The sequence below is a fragment of the Carlito syrichta genome, unplaced genomic scaffold (assembly GCF_000164805.1).
Source record: "Carlito syrichta isolate Samal-C Ts95f unplaced genomic scaffold, Tarsius_syrichta-2.0.1 Scaffold254042, whole genome shotgun sequence".
NCBI classification, from domain to species: Eukaryota; Metazoa; Chordata; class Mammalia; order Primates; family Tarsiidae; genus Carlito; species Carlito syrichta.
Window position 1 is genome coordinate 30,696 of NW_007198138.1, and position 19,422 is coordinate 50,117.

Below are 19,422 nucleotides of genomic sequence, written 5' to 3' on the forward strand. Positions count from 1 at the left end.
TCAGCTGGCCAAGTTATAAAAGTCAAGCTATTTGCGATAAGAGCTTTTAGTGTGATTTGCTTTTATATATTTATTTAGTCTTTGTATACATTCCAGGTGCATGATTGATTTATGAAGGGAAAACCATATTAGAGTTTTACAGGCAGAAATTGATTTTTATTTTTTTTATTTTTTTAAGTTGGAGTCTCACTTGATCACCCAGACTGGAGTGCAGTGGCCGCTCCCGGCCACCACAGCCTCGCCTGCTGGGCTCCAGCGATCCTTCCGCCTCAGACTTCCGAGTAGCCGGAATTACAGGCATGCACTACCACGCCCGGCTGATTTTTTGATTTATTGTAGAGATGAGGTCTCGCTGCTCAGGCGGGTCTCGAACCCGCAGGCTCAGGCAGTCCACTCACCTCAACCTCCCAAAGGCGTGGGATTATAGGCTGAGCCACCGAGCCCGGCTAGAAATTGATTTTTAAATTGTCCCAATTTACCACTTGTATATGTTGCTTTCCTACTTAATGTTGGTAGTTGTTGACTTCCATTGGTCTGACTGAAAAATCCAATCTGTGTAAACTTCTCTGGGGTTGACAGTATGAGAAATTTAGTATGGTGGAAATTATAGTATATTATTCTTTGTGGCTTTAAAAATGAAATCATTTTTATTAGGAGAGCATGAAAGTGAACTTAAGGTGATTTTGGGGGGATTTTCTTTTTAATGTGTCATTTTAGGTTGAATCCATCTCTCTGTTACTTTTCTGTTTGCTAAAGTCTTTCTCTCTCTCTCTCTCTTTTTCTTTTTTTTTTTTCTCTCTCTCTCTCTCTCTCTTTCTTTGTCAGAGTCTCACTCTGTCACCCAGGCTGGAGTGCAGTGGCACGCTTATGGCTACCACAGCCTCAACTTGCTGGGCTTAGACATCCTTCCGCCTCAGCGTTCCCAGTAGCTGGAACTACAGGTGTGTGCCACCATGCCCAGCTAATTTTTTGATTTATTGTAGAGATGAGGTCTTGCCATGCTGCTCAGGCTGGTCTTGAACTCCTGAGCTCAGGCAGTCCTGGCTTGGCCTCCCAAAATACAGGGATTATAGGTGTGAGCCAATGTACCCGGCTCTGTCTTTAATCCACATCTTAGTTCTTTTCTCTGATTTCTTAATTGTGATAAAACACATTCTGTGGACTAAAGTAGCAGTCTGCCATTTACAACGGTGTCTTTGAGTATCACTAGACTGTGATAACCATGCAGGAAATGTTTTCCCCCACAGTTCTTGTGTGTGAGTGTGTGTGACATTTGAGTTGGGGGAACCATTGCTTTCACTGTGTTGTGATGAAATAGTATGTGTTTTTCTGACACCTACCTGTGGTCACCTGTTTACCTGTTTGAGGTATCTGGCCTCTCAAATATCTTTCTGTGGGAGGGTGAGAGATTTGGGGTGAGGGCTTGGAGAGAAATAATTCAGTCAAAGTTAATTAAAAAAGACCTCTTTTTGTTTTTATTTTTGTTGTGTGTGTCCAGGATTTAGAAGAATTCTGCTTTAAGTTTTGCATCAATCATTTGACAGAAGTTACACAGACTGCTGCATTTTGGCAAATGGATGGCCCTCTGCTAAAGGAGTTCATTGCTAAAGCCAGTAAATGTGGAGCCTTTAAGAACTGAAGCCCAAGGCTGCTGGGTTGTGTGTGAGTGCTCTGGGGCACTGCTGGTGATGTGCCCAGTTTGTGCTCTACGGGTGATGTAATTCTGCAGGTAAAAAAAACCCCATCAGGTTGTTTTCTTCACATTCTGAGACATGGTTTTCTGGGTAGGAAGATATGCAGGAGGTACGGCTTTTCTTGAGCCCATTTTAAGCTACTCATATTTCCGGATATGTGTATCTTATATGTGACCGGTCTTACATTTGGGCTGGAACATGTAAAGGGTGAAAGTGTAGCTGTTTTTGGTTTTGTTTTCCTTTTTGATTGGAGGAACGTCTGAACTTGGGAAGGAGTTAGTGACAATTCTCCTGGGCCACATGTCGGTAACCTTTGGATACCAGGAGTGGTGACAGTGTGTGAATAGTGAGATGAACATGGGACTGCACCGTGAATTCCAGATGCCGACTTGGGGCTTGCTGAGGTGTGGTGTGGTTACTGGTTCAGTAGCCTTACTGTGGAGGAGCAGTTACGACTGTTTGAGGCTTTGTGTGCTTGCACTGCTGATGACTTCTTTTAACTTCAAGATATAACTAAGTAATATTCAGTTTAACATGAGTTACACCTGTTGAAATGACAATTATGTAAAGATGAATTTCTGAGTTAGCCAAGAGTTCCCTTAAGATTTAATTTCATAAGAATAGTAATTTAGAACTATCCATGAGAAGTTGATAAAGAAACCTCATTTGGATAAAGGTGTTTTATAAATTAGAATCTCCATAACTTATCCAACAGTGTTTTATATCATTCGGGTAGAATTTGAGAACTCATTTAAAGTGCTCCCTCCTTCTGTAAATGCTGACTCATGAGAGGAGAATGGTGACATAGGTAGGATAGGATGCTCTTCTTGCCTTCCTAAATTGGGGCGCTAACTCATTGGAGCTACTCCGTATGACTGGAAGAAGTGGGTCTGAAAGCCAGCTTTCTTACAGGACTTAAGGGAATTTGCTTTTTCCACTTTATCTAGGCCACATACCATTACAAATTTGCTTTTGAAACTTAATCACCTTTCACTTTTGGCTTTTGCTTTTAATTGTGTTAGGTGTAATATTTAGCACAATGTAGCCTTGGAAAAAAGGTCACCATTGTGGTATTCCTGAAAGATTCTATTAAAAGACAAGGTTTTTTGAACTGGTTATGAAAGGTGTCTTTGGAATGTAAGTGTGTTTGGCTTTGAGTTTTATCATGTGTGTCCATTGAGCTTGCTTTAAGGACAGAGTTTTGCTTTGCTCTCTGGTCTGTGAACTTATTTCCTTCTGTGTGAGCTCCCTTTGTGAATTTTGTTTCCTGCTTGGAAGGCCCTTCTTCTGAACTTGGAGCCTGAGTACATTGTCAGAGCCAAATAGACAGGAGGGTGAAGATATGCTGCAGCTGCTATTTTTAGCAATGTTTTGCAACGTGTACATATTGGGGTGGGAGGGGGAGTGAAGCCCCAAGGTAGGAATTCATTGATAGATGAAATAGACACAAGCCTAGTAGTCTCAGTCCCTCTTTTCGACCATATCACAATTGATTGAAGCCCAGTGAATTATTAGGTTAGAATTAGTTCTGCAGTGTGATAGAATTTTTCTTACTAAGTTGATAAATGCACATTAATTTGATTATTAGCAATGATGGATGGTGTTTGTAACAGTCACTGTACTGTGGGCTTATGATCGGAAGAAAAGGAGGGTTCAGTGTGTTTACTGTTGTTCTTACTTGAAAAAACTTCTCCAATAAAGCACAAATTAATGTAGTAGCTCCATATCCATCGATAGCTCATTCAGTGGAGGACCACTTCTCATATCAGTTATTGAGCAGTGTGTGTGTGTGTGTGTGTGTGTGTGTGTGTGTGTGGGGCCATGAGGAGAACAAGAGGAAGTCCTTCAAAAAGTACTTGAGTATCTTTTTTTTAAAACATACACTCTTATTTTTCTACTTGGTTTTGTTGTTAATCATAGCAGGATATGAAAACTGTTCTGATTGATTTTCTTCATCTGATGTAATAATGGAAGCCAAAGTATTTACATTTCTTAAAATAGCCCTAAATGTACTCTATAACTTCTTACCAGAACAATGTTTGATACTCTAGTACATGGCTGTATTTCTGTAATGTTTAGACATATTAATAAATAAAGTAACCCATTAAAGCAGGCATATGGAGTTGTTCTTCCCCCTCCAAAAATCACTAGTGTACAGCCTTAAAAAGGAAGGAAGTCCTGACACATGGTGCACATGGACAAACCTTGAGGATGTGATGCTTAGCTCAATGGGCCAGTCACTGAAGGACAAGTACTGTGTGATTCCACTTGCATGCGGCACCTAGAATAGTCAAATTCATAGAGACGGAACAGAATGGTAGTTGCCAGGGACTGAGGGAAGAGGGTGGGGTGGGGAATGGAGAGCTAGTTCTTCTATTTTAATTTTTTAAAATTTATTTTATTTTTTTGAGTTGGAGTCCCACTCTGTTGCCCAGGCTGGAGTACAGTGGCATGCTCATGACCACTGCAGCTTCAACCTGCTGGGCTCAGGTGATGCTTCTCTTTCAACCTTCCAAGAAGCTGAAACTGTAGGCATGTGCCACCACGCCCAGCTAATTTTTTGATTTATTGTAGAGACGAGGTCTCACCAAGTTGCCCAGGCTGGACTCGAACCTCTGGACTCACATAACCCTCTCACCTCAACCTCCCAAAGTGCTGGGATTACAGGCTTGAGCCACAGTGCCTGGCCTGAGAGCTGTTGCTTAATGGATGGGTGGATGGGTGGGTGGTGGTGATGGTTGTACAACAGGGTGAATGTATTTAGTGTCATTGAACCATACATTTAAGAATGGTCGGGATGGTAAATTTTATGTTCTGTATATTTTACCATAACTTTTAAAAACCAGTAGTAAGATTCTTATCAGATACCAAATTAAAAATAGGTAACACCATGAACGTGTCAACTGCTCAATTCTCAGCTACATACAGACACATCATGGAAATCCTTGGATTTTATTTCTGGTAAAAGTTAGTGCAATTGAACTGTCACAGCCGAAAAATGTATCTGAATACTTTGGATATGCTTACAAATGAAGGAAAAGACATACTCTCTATCCTCAAGGAACATACACATTTTTAGGAGAGGGAAGATAGGATTAGAAATGAACACAACAAGGTCTTTATAAACAGCTTTTCATCATAGTTCATGAGAGAAAACCAAATAGGGTCAACGTGACAAGCAGCTGTTCTGAAGATGCTTGTGCAGGGTGGGGGAACATGAAATGTCTTGTTCAAAACAATGGGTTAGTGGCACAAGCAACGGCTTAGAGGTGGGGGCTAATGAACCTTCTGGAACTTACCATAAGCAAGTTGGTTTGGTTAGAATGGAGAAAATAAGCCAGGAAAATGTTGGCAGAGTGTGTGTGTGTGAGAGAGAGCATTTATTTCCCACAGCACCCGGCACTGTGCTCAGGGCTTCACATACATTTTCTCACTTAGTGTCCACATTTTGTCCCATAAGGTAGGCCGAATTATTCTCAGAGAGATTAAATAATTTGATTCAAGGTTTTCCATAGTGACATAGCTAAAGCACGAACCCAAGTCTGTTTTAGCAGTTTGCCCAATATTTGCTCACTTTGTGACACCCAAATACCTGTTACTTCATTGTGCTAAGTTACCCACCATGACTGGCAGATTAACTTTGAAAGTAAAGAGGGGACACTGATTTTTTTCTTAGCAGAGATCATGACATCAAAACAATTAGTCACATAAGCTTTGCTCTAGGTGTAATGTCAAGATAGGAAGCTAAAGCTACTGTAACCATCTAGACCAGGGGAATCTGAGATAGATTCATGGCTTCTGTAGTTTTTAAAGTGCCCCAGATGGTTCTGATTTGCCGCCAAATCTGAAAACTACTGATTTAGACTTTGCCCTTCAGGTAATAATGACTTGGACTAGGATCGCCAACACGACAGGAATGGGATGTTCTTTTTCATCTGTGTCGTAGTCTTTCTTCAACAAATACTTTTTAAATACTTATTTTTTATATGCCAGACACCATGCTGAGAACTCAGTTCAGCTCCACTGAAATACAGTATTATTGTAAATCAGAGTTAAAAGGTAACCACGGTTACAAATCGGGACTGTGAATATGAAATTTTCAGGGGTCAGACATGGTGGTGTGGGCATAAAAATCTGAATGGCATATTGTTAAGAAAAATGTAACTTACTTTTTTTCATTCTTGCTTATTACCACTGATGTTATTTTTCAAAGCATCCAATTTAAAATTTAGATGTCCGTTTTGAAGATGAATGCTGATGTGATGACTGTCGCTGGAAAAGAATTTTTAAAAAGCAGACTTTATGGGGCTGGGCGTAGTGGCTCATACTTGTAATCCCAGCACTCTGGGAGGCCGAAGTGAGAGGACTGCATGAGCCCAAAAGTTCAAGACCAGCCTAGGCAACACAGCAAGACTCTGTCTCTACAAAAAATAAAAAACTTAGCTGGTGGTGGCATGTGTCTGTAGTCCCAGCTACTGGGGAGGCTGAGGTGGGAGGATTGCCTGTAACATGAAGATAGATAAATTTGGTACACGTAAAGTAGTAATAAAAATTTATTATCTCTAAGAGCCATTATGGGTTGGAACTAGTCTCAGAAGTCAAAAAAATTTTACACATTCCACAAAAATTGAGGATGCTAGGTGCTAGGAATGTGATAGCAAAACACGGTTGTGAGCATAAAACAGAATAGTGTGCACTACACAGGAGTGAATTTCTGCTGCTGAGAGCTTGTACTCTAATGGTGTGATGTGAGATACAGTCAATTAGATTGAGAAGTGATATGAAGGAAAAGTACTGTCGGAATAAACGGGAGACTAATGATAAGGTTGGCAGGAGGAGCAGACAAAGGTGATAGTTGAGACTTCATAACAGGATGTGCAAAGGCCCTGGGGGTTGGAGCACCAGCTGTGTCATTAGATTCAACTGTGGGTGGGAGACGAATACATCAGCAAGAGGCACCCACAGGATTTTAAGTGCAGCGATGGGAGAGATGGGAGGCATGGTCCAATTTCCCCAAGCAGGATCTGAGCAGCTTTTTATTGGAGAGAGACTAGGAAAAGAAGTGAGATGATGACGGAAGGAGGCAGTGAATACCTGGCTGGGCTTGAAGTCAGTCAGCAAACAGGTAAGAGCTGCTGGGGGTTGCAGTTCATGCCCCAGGGCCAGACGAGAGGCCTAGTCCCAAAAATGTGTGCTTTTCATGGCCAGGGCTCTGGGCTGGAGCCGGGTTGCCATGGGGCCTGCTTCCTGGCTTAGCAAATGTGACTATTAAGAAGACAGGGAACATGAAGTTGAGATAGAACTTAACTCGGGGTCTCTGTTTTCTTGAAAAAGGCACACGTTATTTTTTAAGTCTTGAAGAAGTTCAATCTGTTCGTCCAACTGCTGCTGCCTTTCTTGAGACTCATGGATTTTTTGCTCTATTGCTATGAAAAGAAGAAACAAAGTGATTTCAGATTATTCAGCAGTTTCAACAGAAATAATACACTAGTTCTAGCCCTTTCCTTTGCCAGTGCAGTCTACTCAAATGAGAAGAATCTCGAGTCTTGTGAGCTAGACTGGTTTCTTTATGCCTTTGCTGCTGCCTTCTGATTCAGGAGAGAATTCTGACATGTATCACACACAAGGCTGGTCAGTAAGTATTTCAGATCTTGTATACATTTATAGCAGAACAAGCCCTATTTGTTTGCCTTTGAGCACTGGAAAACAGTGTGTAGCCTTCATTCTATACTATATCCATTTGTTGAGAGATGATAAATTGGAGATAGTGTGGCTAGAATACCAAGGGTTAAGGCAGATCTTTCCTAAAAATGCACCCAATTTATAATGTTACAAAAAAGTTTTCAGTTTTATTTAGAAATCGGAAACTTAGGAAGAAGCTTTTTGATTTAAGCTTTATAAATAAATAGTACTCAGTAGCAGTATAATTTTTTAAAGCTTCAAAATTGAACAGTTTAAAAATACACAGATACATAATATTTCCTCAGAATAGGAGAAAAGATTATGTATCTGTGGGTTTTTGTTTGTTTGTTTTTTGAGTTGGAGTCTCACTCTGTCATCCAGACTGGAGTGCAGTAGCTGCTCCCAGCCACCACAGCCTCGACCTGCTGGGCTCCGGCGATCCTTCTGCCTCAGCCTTCCAAGTAGCTGGAACTACAGGCATGCGCTACCATGCCCGGCTAATTTTTTATTTATTGTAGAGATGAGGTCTCGCCAAGTTGCCCAAGCGGGTCTCGAACCTGCAGGCTCAGGCAATTCACTCACCTCGACCTCCCAAAGCGCCAGGATTACAGGCTTGAGCCACCGCGTCCGGCCTAATTTTTAAAATTTATTTATTGTAGAGACAGGGTCTCGCCATGTTGCTCAGGCTGGTCTCAAACCCCTGAGCTCAAGCAATCCTCTCTCCCTGCCTTCCAAAGTGCTGGGATTATAGGCTTGAGCCACCGTGCCCAGCCAGTAAGGCTTAATTAAGCAAGCCTTTGTGAACTGGGTTGTCAAAAAGCAACATGGCCAGGCGCAGTGGTTCATGCTTATAATCCCAGCATTTTGGAAGGTGGAGGTGAGAGGATTGCCTGAGCTCAGGGGTTCAAGACCAGCCTGGGCAACTTTGTGAGACCTCATCTCTACAATAAATCAAAAAATGGGCTGGGCATGGTGGCGCACACCTATGGTTCTAGCTACTTGGAAGGCTGAGGTGGAAGGATAGCCTGAGCCCAGCAAGTTGAGGCTGCAGTGGCTATGAGCGTGCCACTGCACTTCAGTCTGGGCAACAGAGTGAGACTCCTACTCAAAAACAAACAAAACCAACGTAAGCCTTTTAAGCTGGTCCTCTTGTATTTCCAAGTACTGACACCTCCCAAATACTACACTGTAATATATGTGCTCCCACCTAAGCCATCCAGGTAGTGATATGTGACATGTCCCAAATGTCACAACACAGATGAAAGTTGCCTACAAAATAAGGCTTTTTAGAAAGATTTTAAGGGCTGCTTTTAAAAAATATAGAGATACTCCTATTAACAGTTACTTTCTCAAGACTCTAAAGAGACACCGTTTTTGGTAGATTTTTAAAAATACCTTTTTTCTGATTATAAATATAATTCAAAACTCAAACAAGTGTATAGTATAGAAAGATAAAAGGAGGAAGGTTGTATGTGAGGAGGCAGGGATGCGAATGGATGTTCTCCACAGGGAAACCTATTGTCCTAAGGCCATTTGTTGGATAGACAATTTCCCCTTTGGAAAAGGAGAGTGCAGGGTCTGTGTTGTGCAGCCTCTGGGGAACTGTCCACACTCAGTTCTGGGTAATCTTTACAGCCTGCCCTGCCACATGGTAACTTTCACAGAAAGGTCAGACCAGACTCAGAAGTAGGTAGAACTCTAGGTGGTCTTGAAGGCCTCTTTGCCAGTGCTGAAAGGAGGTCTTGCTCGATAAATGGTTGCTATTTTCTGGAAAGGCTAAGTCTCCTTCCATGCAACCCTCACCAGAATTTCTTCTACAAAAATTTCTTCTCTCTTCTTGCTGCTTTTTTTTCCCTGATGAACTTTGGAATCAATGACAACCCTCCTTCCCTGCGTAAGGGATTAGATGAGATGTGAAGGCTTGTGGTGGGAGCCTGGACATTTTTACATCTCTTCCCAAGTGCAATGGAGGCAGGCTGTGGGTGGTTTCTCACAGCCTCGCCCCTGAGAACAGAGGCTGCAGGAAGCCTCACCAGCTTCCTGCCTGTGCCACTTATGTGCCAAAATACTCTCTGATTTGGGAATCACTTTTTTGGTTTTTTTTCTGATTATAAAAGTATTCGTATATACATAGAAAATTTGGAAAATGTAGCACTATAAGAACAGACAAGAGAGGATGGGCACAGTGGCTCAAGCCTGTAACCCCAGCAGTTTGGGAGGCCGAGATGAGGGGACTGCCTGAGCCCACAGGTTTGAGACCACCCTGGACAACTTGGAAAGATCTCATCTCTACAATAAATCAAAAAATTAGCTGGGCAAGGTAGCATGTTCCTGTAGTTCTGGCTACTTGGAAGGCTGAGGGGAAAGGACTGCCTGAGCCCAGCCAGTTGGTGATGGGGCGGCCTTGAGCGTGCATGCCACTGCATCCAACTAGAGTGATGGAGTGAGACTTCAAACTCAAAAACAAACCAACATACAAACAAACAAAAGAAATCACTATCATCCAACCACCTACAAATAGCTACTGCCTCCACTGGGTACAGTTTTCTGTGTATTTTTTTCTTGTGTTTGTGCGGGGGGGTGTCATACTATTTTTGTAATGGGTTTTTTCATTTAATAAAACAATGAATATTCTTCTAAAGTAGGATTTTTGTCATCTGCATAGTATTATTATTTTAATACCTACGATAAATATTTCTAAACTACGCTGCTCAGTTATATAACTCATACCTGCTTGAAAGTTGACAAATGTGTCTTCAAACAATCTACAGTCAAAAAGTAAAGTCCCAATTTCTTCATAGACTGCAGGGAGAAAAACATTTTCAGTATTAATTTAATTTAATTTTTAAAATTTTTTCCTAGGATAGGACCCTAGTTCCACAATTTTTTTTTTTTAAATTGAGAAGACAGAAAAACTCTGTCTTTATTTATTTATTGGGAGGGGATCCCAGGGGGTTGCCCTAGTTCCAAAATTTTAATTTAAATAGTCTTTATAGGCAGAAACTACTCAGAAAATAACCCAAAATAGGGAGAGTAAAGAGAATAATATTAGAATACAGTAGCAGCAGCAGCACAGGGAACTATTAGAATGCTAGTCCTCGGCCTTTCTGGTGAATCAGAGCCTCTGGGGAGACCAAGCTCTCCGTGTTTCTGCAAGCCCTCTGAGTGATTCTCAGGCACACTCTAGCTTGGAAAGTGCTTGGTCTAGGAAATAAATGAATACATAGAATGATGAGCTTTTGGAAATGCTTGCTATTTTCACTTTTCAGCTTTGCCCTGTAATCTTTTTCAAATAAGCATATAGTTTACATTATTGCCTATCGAGCGTTTCTTTGTGAAATAACTATACTTAAATTTTTAAGCTCCAGTTTGAGCTTAAAAACTTAAGTATAAGCCGGGCTCAGTGGCTCAGCCTGTAATCTCACACCTTTGGGAGGCTGAGGTGAATGGACTGCCTGAGCCCACGGGTTCAAGACCCACCTGGGCAACTTGGCGAGACCTCATCCCTACAATAAAATTTAAAAAAATTAGCCGGGCGTGGTAGCGCGTGCCTGTAGTTCCAGCTACTTGGAAAGCTGAGGTGGAAGGATCGCCGGAGCCCAGCAGGTCACGGCTGCGGTGGCCGGGAGCGGCCACTGTATTCCAGTCTGGGCGACAGAGTGAGACTCCAACTCAAAACAAAACAAAACAAAAAAAACTTAAGTATAGTTATTTTACAAGGAAAATAAGCTGCTTATAACTTGAGCTCGGGCCTCAAGTTTTAAGAAGGTTAAGTATGAGTTGGGCTCAGTGGCTCAGCCTGTAATTCCACGCTTTGGAAGGCTGAGATGAGTGAATTGCCTGAGCCCGCGGGTTCGAGACCCGCCTGGGCAACTTGGTGAGCCCTCATCTCCACAATAAATCACAAACTAGCTGGGTGTGGTAGTGCACGCCCGTAGTTCCAGCTACTGGAAGGCTGAGGCGGAAGGATCGCCGGAGCCCAGCAGGTCGAGGCTGCGGTGGCCGGGAGCAGCCACTGCACTCCATTCTGGGTGACAGAGTGAGACTCCAACTCAAAAAAAAAAGAAGGCTAAGTAGCTGTATACGTGTACATACAAATGGAACTTCAGCTTCTCAAAGAGCTCTTTAAGAAATAGGGGCAGCGAGACCTCATCTCTACAATAAATAAAAAAAAATCAGCCGGGTGTGGTAGCGCATGCCTGTAATTCCGGCTACTCGGAAGGCTGAGGCGGAAGGATCGCTGAAGCCCAGCAGGCGAGGCTGTGGTGGCCGGGAGCGGCCACTGCACTCCAGTCTGGGCCACAGAGTGAGACTCCAATTAAAAAAAAAAGGAATAGGTTTTTTAGGCTGGGCATTGTGGCTCCTGTCTACAATCCCAGCACTTTGAGAGGCTGAGGTGGAAGGGTTGCTTAAGCCGAGGAGTTTGAGACCAGCCTGGGCAACATAGTAAGACCTGATCTCTACAAAAAAATAAAAAAAAAATTAGCTGGGTGTGATGGCACGTGCCTGTAGTCCAAGCAACACACGAGGCTGAGGTGGGAGGACTGCCTAAACCCAGGAGGTTGAGGCTGTAGTGAGTTGTGATTGTGTCACTGTGCTCCAACCTGGGCAAGATTGTGACCCCACTCAAAAAAACAAAAACAAAAACAAAGGAACTTCCTTAACAGAGTTCTTATTTAACTAAACCAAACTTCAATCAAAACATTTCTTTTTTGGGGGGGGTTGGAGTCTCACTCTGCCCAGACTGGAGTCTGGCCACTGCAGCCTCGACCTGCTGGGCTCCAGCGATCCTTCCACCTCAGCCTTACAGGTAGCCAGAATTACAGGCGTGTGCTACCATGCCCGGCTAATTTTTTGATTTATTGTAGAGATGAGGTCTCGCCAAGTTGCCCAGGCGGGTCTCGAACCCACTCACCTCAGCCTCCCAAAGCGCAGGATTACAGGCTGAGCCACCAAACCCAGCTGACACTTGGTTTCTTAAGACAAAGAGCTGGAGCCAGATCAAAACTGTAATGTAACACCGTTCCCAGGTTTTTTTTTTTTTGAGTTGGAGTCTCACTGTTGTTGCCCAAACTGGAGCGTAGCGGCACACTCATGGCCACAGCAGCCTCGACCTGCTGGGCTTAGGCGATCCTTCCACCCAGACTTCCAAGTAGCTAGAACTACAGACACATACCACCGTGTCTGGTTAGTTTTTGTGATTTATTGTAGAGATGAGGTCTCACTAAGTTGCTCGAATCCCTGGGCTGCCAAAATTCTGGGATTATAGGCTGCACTGTGTCTGGCCCATTCTTGGATCTTAGCAACAGTTCAGGGCAGCAGCGGCACATGTGTGACCAAATCTAGCTCAGAACAGGCCCATTCCCTTAGTGGCCAGTGTGTTACACACTGCTGGAAAATGTGTCACAATTCTCAGGGCATCAGGGTACTTTTGACTGACTGAGTTTGTGAATTGCCCACATCTTGTTGATTTATAAAAGATGATAAATTTGGTACAATCATTTTTATTAAGGAATGAGGTAAAGAAGGAAAAGAAACACCATGGATAGAAAATGGGTCCTTTTTTTTCCTTCACGGTTTTGATTTACTTCACTGTCTGTGAGAAGTCTAAACATAGAAATAAGGCTGTTTCAGTACCTGATTCTGAAGTAGTCTCACACATGAGTGTTTCCTGAATGCAATGAACTTTGTCCAGTATTTCTTCAAATAAGTAATCGAGCAGTCCTGCTTCCTTGCATTTCTTAAGAAAAGGAACTTTCACAATTGCGTATAAGAATAAGACAAACATTTTAGAAGGAATTGGTCTGACTTAGGGCACCTCATCATAGATCACTTCATGCTTTTTCAGAACTTGCTTAGTGGTAGATGAACATAACTAGTAAAATAATGCATATAGCACTTTCACCTTTTCTAGCAATTGTCATTTCGTCATACTGCATTTTCTGCCAGCTGAAACAATTAATGAAATGTCACAGAAAGTGAAAAAAACTTAGCTTACAATAACTCTGAATTAAGAGGATTTTTTACAATTTACCTTCAAATCTCTGAGATGATAACCCCTGTTATTTTTTCTGTTGCAGTCACTATGTGTTGTTAATGGAATGGTCTATTTCCTTCAAGAACAGAAAGTTGCCGTTACTGGGGTCCAGTGTGAGGGGTGGCACATCACAGGATTCTGAGCCCAGGCAAGCCTGGCTGCTGCTTTATTAAGTGTCTCTCATTATGAACTTCGCAGCAACTTGGATGGACTCAGAGGCTATGATACTGAGTGATCTCTCGCAGAAACAAAGAACCAAGTATGACATGTTTTCACTTATCAGCAGATCTTGAACAACTATCATAATACTAGAAGAAAGGGGTTGGCAGTCGTGGGAAACTGCAGGGCGTGTGGGGGGGGGCACGCCTCATCAACAAGGGTACCTGCATAATGTATACCTAACCCTGAATTGTACCCCACATATTTAAAATAAAAAATTTTTTTTAAAGTGCCTCTCTTCATTCCGAAGAGAAAATTTTTGGAAAAATTCAAAAGAAATGACCATTTCCTCTGAAAAGAGGATGAATTTACAGTGTTATAATCTTCTTTTAAAAATTAAGGCATTATTGTCATCTTTCCCTGTCAGTAGACAAAGATTTAAAGCGATACTTTTTTTGAGTCGGCGTCTCACTCTGTCGCCCAGGCTGGAGTGCAGTGGCGCGCTCACAGCCACCGCAGCCTCGACCTGCTGGGGTCAGGTGATCCCTCTGCCTCAGCCTTCCAAGTAGCTGTGTGTGCCACCACGCCTGGCTAATTTTTTTATTTATTGTAGAGACGAGGTCTTGCCAAGTTGCCCCGGCTGGCCTCAAACCCGTGAGCTCAGGCAGTCCTCTCACCTTGGCCTCCTAAAGTGCTGGGATTATTAGGCATGAGCCACCGCGCTCAGCCAAAGCAAGACTTTTTATAGTATTTCCTGATGAGTTAAAAGGGTACTGACTGAAAAATGAGGGCAGAGAAACTGTTTAGAGAGTGTTGTTTACCAGTGGGCACCATGCTGAACTAGTTTTTTCCAAAGAGGCCCTGACTCTAGGTCACAGTGAACATTTCAGATGTGGCGCTGCTAAGACACTAATGTTCTAGCAGTGCACCAAGGCCATGCAAGAATGAGTGTAGCCCGTAACTCCAGCTAGCCAGGCTCCAGGCTGCCTGAATTAAAACTGAAATGCTAACTGTGCAGTCTTAGGACATTTTCATTCAGGGAATGTGCAGCATTTCAAGAATCTTATCTACTGAAAGTTTTAATATCCCTGTAGAAGAGAAGCAGTCACAAAAGTCACAACTTTTTACTGTGTCTTAGTTTGGTTCTGTGAGTTTAGTGAGGATAAAGATGCCAGAGAAAAGCCTGGAGAGGTCTTGTTCACAGAGACAGCCAGTGACAAACATAGTGCAAACGGAAGTTGGCCATTTTACAGGTATGTAACATTTTAGTTCAAAAATTTTTATTTTATTTCGATGAGACTAGTAAATCTGACTATTCTCTTTCTTACCTAAATGTTTACCTTTCTTTAACACAGTACTAAATTTTAGAAACTTACCATTTGGAGTGTTGTTTGGTGATGAAGCATGTTTTTGGCAAAGCAGCCTGAAAATAAGTAATTTCAAAGAATTATAAAATATTTTTATTCATCATTTTCAATTATATCTATTTTCTTGTGATTAAAAGGTTTTTTTCACAAGGGTGTCACATCAAGTGTTTTTTTAATGCTGTCTAAACCCTTGTAAGATGAGTGGACCCACATAAGGTGCAGACAGAGTGTCTTCAAGTGTCTTTTGTGCCCTCTGAGCCTCAGGAGAGCATTATGTTTTCTGCAGGACATAACGCTGATTAAATGTACTGAGCAATACTAGTTCATATACGGTAGTCAGTGGGATTTTACTCTATAAGGGTACCTAAAGATCTGTCTGACTACACAAAATTCTGCCTTTGTTCAACAATAAATAGCACAAAATCACATGCATTAACTTGGGGAAGAAGTAGTTTTCAAAGTCAGCATGTATCTCCCTCAGATCTTAGATGTGACCTACAAAGCACCTCTAAGAGAAAAAAGTAGCATTGGAGGCTATGATGAAGAAATGAAGTGAGTGGATTTGAAGGGGCTGCACAGCCTCATTTTCTTTCCGGTCTTTCTTCTCAACTCCAGCTACCTCTGCCCTCCTTTCTGCTAGGTGCTGACTGCCAGGATGCAGTGCTCTACCCTGGGGGAATGTACAGCTTCTTCACACCTTACTCCAGTTCCCGCCTCCTCCACGCAGGCTTCTCAGCAACACCCAATCAAAGTGAATCTCCTCCCCCTGTGGATTCTGATGTCTCCAAGCACTTGTGTTTGCCAAGTTAAACTTTTTCAAATATACCAAACAGTCTAGAAAATATTAGGATGAACTGCCATGTCCACCATCCACCCCCCAGTCCTCGATAGGCAGATTTCAGGAAGCGTTTAGACCTTTTACTGTAGGCCAAGCTGGCAGCCTACCCCATCCCCTCAGCAAATCTCCATCAGATGCAAGACAAGGACAGCCCAACATTTCAGTTCATGGTTTAGCATAATCTCTAAGGAACTTTCAGGTTCCTTGTCAAAGGCAGAAAGTCAAAGATCACTCCTTAGCTGGCTAAAGCCATAGAAATGAGAATAAGATCACCTTTTTGCTAAAGAGCTTGTGGATTGGAATGTCTGACAGGCCTTTTGCAGAAAAAACCCTTCTCCTTGTCTCCTCCCATCTAGCCTATCACCATGGCAGCAATCACGTGACTAACTCACCCATTTGCCTGCTGTCCATCACCTGAAGTCTGTACCTGCACTTACCTGCCTCTTCGTGATGATGTGGAGCAGACCACCACCCAATCAACTTAATGACCTTCCCCCATCTACGGAAAGGATTAAAAGGACTCAACCATGAAAGTACCATGGCCATAGCCTTGCTTAAGCTTTGGCACCCTCCCCTACTTTGGGGAGGTGCATCTCCTCTCTCTCCCTCTAACTTACTTTCTAAATAAACTATATTTTCCAGTGTAACTTCTGTGCAATTCTTTGCCTTTTTCTTGGGGCACCAGATTGCACACCAGACACCCATATCCCCGGCAGGCCTGACCTCATATTCTGGAGGCCCCGCTGAGAGTGTGCCCTAACAAATAATAAAAATGTAACTCTGAGAACATAACAACCTGTGAGTTTCTTAGCAAATCAAATATAAAAAGTGCAGTACAAAATTAACATATTTATATATTTCCTTTCTAATGTCTCAAGCAACAAAATACCCATGGAACTTGCTCAAAATCAGATTTTAAATGATTGGCGGGAGCTGGGCATGATGCCTGTAATCCCAGCACTTTGGGAGGTGGAGGCGAGAGGACTGCCTGAGCTCAGGGGTTCGAGACCAGCCTGGGTGACGTGGTGAGACTGCATCTCTACAATAAAAGAATTAGCTGGGCATTGGTTCCAGCTACTTGGAAGGCTGAGGTGGAAGGCTTGCCTAAGCCCAGCAGGTTGAGGCTGTGGTGGCCATGAGCATGCCACTGCACTCCAGCCTGGGTGACAGAGTGAGACTCCAACTGAAAAAAAAAATTGGCCAGGTGTAGTGGCGCGTGCTTGTAATCTCTTGGGAGTCTGAGACGAGGATCACTCGAGTCCAGGAGTTGGAGGCTATGGTATGCTGTGATCAGCCTGGGTGACAGAGACCCTGTCTCAATCAATCAATCAATAAACAAGCCATGCCTGGAACACTAAGGTAAAATTGGTGGTTTTGTGTACCAGGGAAAAAAATTAAGCCTCTGAATGGGATTTTAAAAAATCATTTAAAGAATGTAACAAATCTTACAAAAATAATTTTTTAAAAATAATGCTCTCCTAATACTAATGTTATTCAGAATATCATAATTCAAAAAATATGTTTCACTGAAATTTAAAAATTCAAGCAGAACCTATGCACATGCCCCAAAGAAGTGAGAAATGTCAGCCTGGCTCTTCAACTTCAGACCGTCATTTTCTTTTGTAGTCCATGTCACAACTTTAAGAGGGTCAACATTGTTTCTAAGATGGTTTATTCCTTCACCTTTTGTGTGACATATCTTAGACTGCATCTGTTATGCAATTGAACACGATCTGAATCAATTCAGTTAACAACTTGAAAAGGTTAAGAGTTAATATGGCGGGTACCTGCATAATCGATGTTTGTATACCTAACCCTGAATTGTACCCCACATCTTTATAATAAAAAAATAAAATAAAATAAAGAGTTAATATGGCGATGCTTGCTTTAAAGTTAAGATGGGGTAGTTTTAGTTAATAGAAAGCAGCCATTGCAAGTTAGCTCAGTTTATTCCTGCTTAAAACAGCAGCTTGTTTTTAGATTTTTCCTATTAGCTCACAGAACCTGTTGTCCGGAAGTAAAAACTGATAATTGCTTATAAGCCCCTAGCTATTTCTTTGTGTTGATTATACCTCCCTATTCTGAACATTTGTTTTCTAGGCATGAGAAAGTAAGCTGACCTAACTATTGTGATCAGTCTTCCCTGCCTACCCACCAGACCACCACCTGGAGTAACAAAATGTATGTTGCCCTGACAACCTGAAGGCACTAGATTGATGTCTTCAGTGCCTAACAATGCAGCTGCAAGGAAACTTTTACCCATCCCCTATTTCCCCATAAAAGCCCTAGCTTTAAACAGACCCTGCACTCAGACCCACTACCACACTAACTCTTAGCGCGGTTCCTGTCCCTTTTGGATGTGAATAAAACTGTTACTTGGTTTTTGCAGTTCTTTGCCTTACTTCCCGTGGCACGGGCTACCGACACCCACAGGACCCAAACACAAATGCTTTACTGATTTTTTATGATTAAATTGTAGAGTTTTTTTTTTTTTTTGGCATTGGAGTCTCACTCTGTCACCCAGGCTGGAGTGCAGTGACATGCTCACGACCACCACAATCTTGACCTGCTGGGCTCAGGTGATCCTTCCACCTCAGCCTTCCAAGTAGCTGGAACTACAAGCACATGTTACCATGCCTGGCTAATTTTTTGATTTATTGTAGAGATGAAGTCTCGCCAAGTTGCCCAGGCTAGTCTCGGACCCATGGGCTAAGGCAATTTTCTCAACATGAGCCACCACGCTCGGCCTAAATTGTACAATTATTTAACTTAACTGAAATCTTTTGTTAGGAGAAAAACCAAGTTCTCCCTGGATAAACAAATATACTTTTATTGGATTTGAAATCTTCCTTACAAGGTCCAAATTAACACGAAAGAATTATTGAAAGAAACTGAGAAAAAATTAAAACCCAAAGCAAACAGAATGAGTTTATTTAAGGCCTTAATGATGATTTATTGTATTTGCTGCAGTTTCTTTATCATATTTAGTAGCTACTTGTAGGGAAGATGGTGGTGGTGACAAGCAGTTATTTATTGGTCTGATGGTAGGAATTTACATTTATTCTGCACACAAGATGGAGGGAGAAGTTGATGAACCTGTGGATATAGAACTGAGGACCGGATGGGCGCAGTGGCCCACGCCTGTAATCCCAGCACTTTGGGAGGCAAAGAGGATTGCCTGAGCCCATGGGTTCGAGACCAGCTTGAGCAACTTGATGAGACCTCATCTCTACAGTAAATAAAAAAAAGATTAGCCAGGTGTGGTGGCACACATCTGTAGTTCCAGTTACTTGGAAGGATGAGGCGGAAGGTATGCCTGACCCCAGCAGGTACAGGCTGCGGTGGCCATGAGCAGTGTGCCACTGCACTACAGCCTGGGTGACAGAGACTCTGACTCCAGAAAAAAAAAAGCGAAGACCTTTTCCTGTTTGCAGAAAAGAACAGGTTGGAACTGGTTACTGTCTCTTACCCTTTGGAGCCATCCCTACCACTATGACAAGCCAGTGCTTTCTGTCAGGAAAGAAAGGATGCAGGGACATTAAAAAGCAAAAAAACATAAACCAATTCCTTGCATTCTTTTCTTTTCTTTTTTTTTTTCTTGAATTGGAGTCTCACTCTGTCGCCCAGACTGGAGTGCAGTGGCAC

The 19,422-nt window shown here is 42.5% G+C and overlaps 2 protein-coding genes across 2 annotated transcripts in view; one reads left to right on the top strand and one right to left on the bottom strand.

The window, feature by feature from the left end:
* RCBTB1 (RCC1 and BTB domain containing protein 1) overlaps window positions 1-13,530 on the top strand; it is a 40,972-nt gene extending 27,442 nt beyond the window's left edge. Inside the window, exons 10-11 of the mRNA XM_008052033.2 lie at window positions 1,499-1,662; window positions 13,457-13,530. Coding sequence (XP_008050224.1) covers window positions 1,499-1,639 — 141 coding nt within the window. The 3' untranslated portion in view covers window positions 1,640-1,662; window positions 13,457-13,530. The remainder of the gene's footprint in view (window positions 1-1,498; window positions 1,663-13,456) is intronic.
* Window positions 6,235-19,422, bottom strand: part of PHF11 (PHD finger protein 11) — a 25,256-nt gene continuing 12,068 nt past the window's right edge. The window contains exons 4-7 of the mRNA XM_021709541.1: window positions 14,949-14,995; window positions 13,014-13,130; window positions 10,107-10,178; window positions 6,235-7,120 (exon numbers count right to left, since the gene is read on the bottom strand). Of these exons, the coding sequence (XP_021565216.1) occupies window positions 6,963-7,120; window positions 10,107-10,178; window positions 13,014-13,130; window positions 14,949-14,995 (394 nt within the window). The 3' untranslated portion in view covers window positions 6,235-6,962. The remainder of the gene's footprint in view (window positions 7,121-10,106; window positions 10,179-13,013; window positions 13,131-14,948; window positions 14,996-19,422) is intronic.